The sequence below is a fragment of the Papaver somniferum genome, chromosome 9 (assembly GCF_003573695.1).
Source record: "Papaver somniferum cultivar HN1 chromosome 9, ASM357369v1, whole genome shotgun sequence".
In the NCBI taxonomy this organism is placed as follows: Eukaryota; Viridiplantae; Streptophyta; class Magnoliopsida; order Ranunculales; family Papaveraceae; genus Papaver; species Papaver somniferum.
Genome location: NC_039366.1, coordinates 115,228,323 through 115,235,012, shown reverse-complemented (window position 1 = coordinate 115,235,012; position 6,690 = coordinate 115,228,323). Strand labels below are relative to the sequence as shown.

The 6,690-nt window shown below is 36.6% G+C and overlaps 1 protein-coding gene and 1 pseudogene across 1 annotated transcript; one reads left to right on the top strand and one right to left on the bottom strand.

Annotated features, from left to right (window-relative positions):
* Positions 1-280: 280 nt before the first annotated feature.
* On the top strand, positions 281-2,791 carry LOC113314207 (annotated as a pseudogene).
* A 587-nt stretch (positions 2,792-3,378) lies between these two features.
* LOC113314206 (40S ribosomal protein S4-3) lies at positions 3,379-6,137 on the bottom strand. Its single transcript, XM_026562986.1, has 5 exons — positions 5,999-6,137; positions 5,502-5,579; positions 5,228-5,408; positions 4,180-4,277; positions 3,379-4,057 (listed from the first exon to the last, which is right to left on the bottom strand). The coding sequence occupies exons 1-5, from the start codon at positions 5,999-6,001 to the stop codon at positions 3,623-3,625; spliced, it is 795 nt and encodes a 264-aa protein (XP_026418771.1). The 5' UTR covers positions 6,002-6,137; the 3' UTR covers positions 3,379-3,622.
* Positions 6,138-6,690: the final 553 nt, after the last annotated feature.

Sequence of the window (6,690 nt, the reverse complement as noted above, 5' to 3'; positions counted from 1 at the left end):
ATTTTTTTGTTTGTACTACATTGTCTCGTACCAGAAAACATCATCCACATCAGTCAGCACTCAGCAGTCAGCACTCAGCAGATGGCTTTCCCAAATTCAAAACGATAAACTATACACGCGTCATAACAAGATATTTCGTTATTGACCCCTCTTTTTTAGAATATTCTCCATGAGTCATGAAGACCACAAGCCCGCCACGCGCCCCATCCATATCAATCGATTGTAACCATCTACTTAACTCACCAATCAACGGTTCATATCAAAAAGTGAAACCATTATATCTTCTTCTTTTTCCTCCTCCTCTGTGATTACCCTCATACCCTGCTCGTTTTCATTTCCCCCTGCTTTCATTTCTCCAAAATCAATGGCTCTCAAGATTTCTTCTGCCATTTCTTCTCCTCTCCAGACCTCTCAACTAGAAATCAAACCCATATTCGCATCTCCTTCTCGGGTTTCGATTTTTCCCAAGAAAAGAAATGTTGTGATATCTGCTGAATTAGACAACCGTGCTGCAATAACAGGGATAGTTTTCGATCCATCGGAAGAAGTAAAGAAAGAACTTGTTTTGGTTCCAAGTGTTCCTCAACAATCTCTTGCTCGTCAAAAGTCACGGATGATTCTGAATCTGCAATCAATTATCAAATCAAGTGAGCTTAAAATTTTCTTCATTTTTTTTCCCATTTTTAAGGATTTTATATGCTAATATTGTTGTTCAATTGAATTACAGTGTGGAATATAATGCGTCGTATGTGTACCAAGCCATGTATGCTTACTTTGATAGAGATAACGTAGCGCTTAAAGGCCTGGCAAAGTAAGCTTCAAAGAATAAATCTTGTTTTTCTGTTTTGTTAATTTTGGGTATAATTAAGCTTGGTTTATCATTATATGATGTGATTCATGTTTGATTATTGTTATAAATCAGGTTCTTCAAGGAATCCAGTGAAGAAGAACGACAACACGCAGAGAAACTGATGGAATATCAGGTTTGTATTCTGAAAAGACGAAAAAATTGGGCTTAATTAGATGTTTTGGATATATTTGTTTGTTTCTGATGTTGTGGTTTTGGTGAGTTACAGAATAAAAGAGGAGGTAAAGTGAAGCTGCAATCTATTGTCGCGCCTGTTCGAGCATGTTGAGAAGGGAGATGCTTTGTATGGTAAGGTTCCCTTGGCTTTTATTTGAGCAACCAGGCATATTTGGTTTCATACTATGTGTTTCCATGATGGTTGTGAATTTTTTTCGTTGTGACGGTATTTATCAATTGCGATTATTGTTTCGTTTTCCATGAAAGCTTAGGCATCAATTATGCCTGAGTTTGTGTAGACAAGCATTATTTTGAATTTGTTACATATTCATGGTCATTACTCTTTTTTGCAAATGTATACGTAGACCCGATGTCCGGGTACAATTGTTAACTCTTTAAGGTTTCTTAATTATGCCCGAGTTTATTTAGACAAGCATTGCTATGAATCTGTTGCATATTCATGGTCATTGGTCTTTTGTGCAAATGTCGTAGACCCAATTTCCGTGTGCAATTGTTAACTCTTTAAAGTTTCTTATTAGAAGCAGTCTGTGTACTTTATGATTCGGTAGTTAACTTATGTGTTTTCTGTATGGAACTTGGTTTCCGCCTTTTAGTTTCAATTCCCGTGATGCAGTTAGCTCTTGTGGTCATATTTTCAACATGCCTGGAATTGATTTTGAGAATCTATAACTTGATAATGTGTACTTGTTTTATTTTTAACCTTTTGGTTGTTCTTGACTCAGCTATGGAACTTGCACTGTCGCTGGAGAAGTTGGTGAATGAGAAGCTTCTCCATTTGCATAGTGTAATTATCATTATCCTTTCCTTTTTGCTTTTATTTGGTGGCATCTCAAACTACATATTCTGTGTTATCTTCTAATAAACGTGGCTTCTTCTCTAATATATCTTTCTTTGCTAATGATAGGTTGCGAATCAAAACAATGACGTGCAACTGATGGATTTTGTGGAGTCCGAATTTCTGACTGAGCAGGTATGAATGGTTTTTTATACTGGATTCCTTTTGTTGCAAGGAGGTGTGTTTATTTGTTCTATAGTGAGTTATTTGGTAGTAAGCATCTGAAATTGATGATTTTTTTTTCTTTTGAAGCAATTGAAATTGATGATGTCTGGTTTTGTGACATTTCTTTCGTTTGTTTATGGTTTTGTGACATATTCTTTCGTTTGTTTAGGTGGAAGCTATTAAAAAGATATCAGAATATGTGGCTCAATTGAGGAGGATAGGCAAAGGACATGGTAAGAAATCAGATTTCCATACCCCTCTCGTCACCATTATTTAATATCCTTGTAGGATGGTGCCTAATCTTGTTGGTAATTCTGGGGTTTGCTTGTAGGTGTATGGCACTTTAACCAGATGCTGCTTGAAGGAGGAGCTGCTGCTTGATAAATAGAGAAATCCCCCTTCGTTCCTTGCCTTGTCAATAGTTCCGTCCAGTGTGGTTGGTGTTTGCTTGAAGTTTGTAGCTGTGTTTCTTAGTCGTCGGAAGCATAGAGTTATTATTTAGAGAAACTGTATTATCAGCAGATGTTGAGATGTAGGATCTGACTAGTTTAGAAGGCAAAAGGTAGGAACTCAGATCAATAAAAGTGAACCTCCTTGTGAGCGGCTTACTTCAGTCTTATTGTTGCATTTAGTTGGATATTAGCAACTTAGCTTATCATGTACCCAGTTATGCCACATTAAATGGTTTTGAATGTTCATGTTTGATTGATTATGTTTGAAAAATATAGAATGTTTGATTGATTACGTTTGAAAAATATAGATAGATTAGCTGCCAAGTTTGAAAATGCCAAGAAAACTATTCCAATATATCCAGTAGAGGAAGAACGTGACGAGTAACTTAGCATATAGCCATATACCAACTATAAGCATCATACAAAATGCACAACCGGATGAATGCAGATTTTGACAACACTTTTAAAAAATTGGCGTCTCACCATACCATCAGGCCATCGAGATCAACTGCATACACCAACTGTAAGCATAATGAAAATGCACAATTGAAAGAATGTAGACTAATTCTGCACCTATTCCAGAGACCAACAACTGGTTCAAGCTACCATTCATATCAATACCCAGCTTCTCATAATGAAAATGCACAATTGAAAGAATGTAGACTAATTCTGCACCTATTCCAGAGACCAACAACTGGTTCAAGCTACCATTCATATCAATACCCAGCTTCTCGCTATACTGTTAGGCCATCAGGCCATCAACTGTATACACCAACTGGAAGCATAATGCAAATGCACAACTGGAAGTACACAGAATTTTCAAATTCTGCGACTATTCCAGTGGACCATCAAACTAGATCTAGCTAACAGTTGACCATATGAATATCTGGCATCTCACTGAACCAGTTATTGCAACAATTGGGTAAGGTGACAGTAAAGGTCTAAACTGAATATAGCAGAGGTACAAAATCTAGTTCTATACAGTGCCAACTAATGAAAAACAAAACACAAGTTCTTAAGCTAACATTGGAGAAATACTTCAAAATGAGAAAAGAGAGCAATCCAAAGAAATTCTTTAACAAACTATCTCTGAAACCTATCAGAATTTTATCATCATAGTAAAACTCAAGCAGTAGCGGCTCCTTGTGCTGCAAGACGCTTCCTTGCCTCTTCGATGATGGTTAACTTGATACCCTTGCCCTTGGGGAGAGTCACCCAAGGCTTTGTCCCCTTACCAATGGTGAAGACATTTGCCAAACGGGTGGCAAATTCATGACCGGTGCTATCCTGGATGTGAAGGGTATCAAAACTTCCCTTATGCTTTTCTCTGTTCTTAATGACACCAACACGGCCTCTGTTTCTTCCTCCAGTAACCATGACAACGTTACCAATGTCAAATTTGATGAAATCGACAATCTTGTTGCTCTCAAGATCAAGCTTGATGGTGTCGTTAGCCTTGATCAGGGGATCTGGGTAGCGGATAGTGCGACCATCAAATGTGTTGATGTATGGGATACCCTTTGATCCAAAATGCACATTACGGACCTTGCAAAGCTTGAACTGCAACAGTAAAATGTTTTGTAAATCACATATTCTTAGTAAAAACATAAGTCTATGAGAACATAAAGAAAAGGTTAATTATATCCCATACAACTATGAGAACACAAAACAGAAAGACTGACCTTGGCCTCTTCATCCTTGATTGAGTGGAGTCTGAAACGACCCTTGGTGTCATAAAGGAGACGGAAGTTCTCATTTGTCTTGGGAATTGACACGACATCTGAAAAACAAAGCCAAAAGAACCGCAAAGGTAAGCACGAGAATAAATGGAAATGTCTTGGGAAATCAACACATACACATATGAAACATGAAGGTTCTTAATCAGTCGTGAGAATACAGATGGAGGATGAAAATCTAGCTAATCCAGTCTATAATGATCTTAGGCCATCCATAATAAATTAAATAGAATGGTCCAGAAGCATTATGCACCAGAATAGCTAGACATTCATTGTCCATCATCCATAATAACTTGTCCTGAGGAATCATCATTGTCCTGAGTATGAATGAATTTAATGAAATCCAATTTCTGAATCATTTGGTCACTGTTGATTAATATAGAATACATGATCACACCAACCAAATTATCAACATCACTAACAACACTGTCAATATTGTTGAAGCAATTTATTGGCTACTATTACCGATTTACTGCTAAATACCTAGATGAAGCAAATAGGTGCAAACATACATTTGTTCAATAAATATCTTATTTACCGCAGATAATTGCAAATTGTAGACATTTGTAGCTTGAGAAGATAAAACCGCAATCAGTAAAGAACTGAGATAACAAACTGAATGTAATGGCCTTTGGAGGCGGATTTGAGAGAATTATGATTGAATGGGTAAGTAGTTGCCTGATTTTGTACAGAGTAGAGGTTTTAGAGAAGAAAACAGAAAGAATAATCTATCATTTAATTCCTCAAAATTAACCCTCAAAATCTCAATACAAATCAAAACAACCAACAAATCCCATAATCAAAAGCACAAAATCCGTACTATGATTCCATCATTTCCAGAAATGGAAATTAATATTAGGGATTGAATAACTGAGCACCTTGCAGAAGACCTGTAAGTATTTCAGAGCTACGGAAAAGCTCTCCCCATTTTGCATCAATCCCATATTTTCTACAATTAGTAGTATAAAACAAGATGAGGGATAACAGTACATACCCATGAACCCAGAAGGGTATGTCTTGTCAGTCCTGACCTTTCCATCAACAAGAATATGCCTTTGCATCAAGATAGCAATAACCTCACGGTATGTGAGAGCATACTTCAACCTATTACGCAAAATAAGGATCAATGGTAAACACTCCCTAGACTTGTGTGGACCAGATGATGGTTTTGGAGCCTACAAAGACAAAAATCTTTCATTAAAACCAAATCCAAATAAGCATCAAATATGGTAATAAAAATACACAAGAAAAGGACTATTGATTCTTACAAAGGCACCACCAAGTTTGTCAAGCATCCAATGCTTAGGCGCATTGAGCCTCTTCAAATGCTTCTTCAACCCTCTTGCCTGTATTACCACAACAAAATTAGTACACATATGAAAGAAATAAAGGATAATAAAAAAATTACATAGATCATAACATATTCAGCAATGAACAATAAATCTGGCCAAAATAACACTAAAATTCTCATCACATCATAAGTTTGTTTCGCTTTAGTTTTCTGGGTCATCTTACTAAACCCTATGAGTAACAACCATAACAGAAGATTCATATTACATAAACCCTAAAAGTAACAACCTTAACAGAAGATTCAACATCAAGAGATAAATCATAAAGCAAAATCTAGCCGAATATTAAACCTAGAAACAACTACAGATCATAAACCAGTTAGATCTACATAAAAAGTTCATGTACAAACTTGAAACAAAACCCTAGATATCAAAAGAGTGATTAAATCGTTAAAAGAGTGTGTAAGAGAACCAACCATTTTGAGTTAATTCGCCTCGGACTGATCGAAGGCTAAACGCTGCTTTTCTTCTTCTTCAGTTTGAGGATAGGGAAGGCATGAAAGAACAAAACAGGATTTCGCCGCTTTGCTATATAGTGTGTTTATTCAGTGGGAGTATCATTTTGCCCTTAGGGTTTGGTTAATGGACTTGTATCGAAATAATTAGACAGGCCCAACCCAAGCATGTTTTGGACCTTCTTTAACTCCCTAGAAACTTGACTTAAGCCTTTTCTGTTACAGGGCCGTAATTTCTGTTACAGGGCCTACGGCCCATGAATGTGCGGTCCATCTATTTAGAGTCCTTTACATGTATTAAGTATATAAAGGAAATTGTATCCATGTAACCCAATGATCCTAATCAATAGAAATCTCTCTTTACCTTTGAACTTTCTCCATATTTTCCACTGGAATACGTTATAAAGCACGAACTCTTCCTTGTCGCGAAAGAAAGAAATTATATTTTGGGTTCTCATCAATCGAAGGAGATTTTATTAATCATGAGAAGCTTGCAGATGGAAGTCTAGGTCATATGTAATTAGGGATTTGTGGATCTTGATTTGTAATTAGGGATTTGGAAAATCCTTGTTTTAAATCCCCCTGGAAGAAAAATCCTTGGGAAATTCGTGACATTTCATTCTAGCTGTCTCCTGTGTGTACGAAGAAGAGTT

Coding starts and splice junctions, on each gene's coding strand:
- LOC113314206 (XM_026562986.1), bottom strand. Junction 5,409..5,501: donor ACAAACTTGGTGGTGCCTTT/GTAAGAATCAAT, acceptor TTGTCTTTGTAG/GCTCCAAAACCATCATCTGG. Junction 4,058..4,179: donor TCAAGGATGAAGAGGCCAAG/GTCAGTCTTTCT, acceptor TTACTGTTGCAG/TTCAAGCTTTGCAAGGTCCG.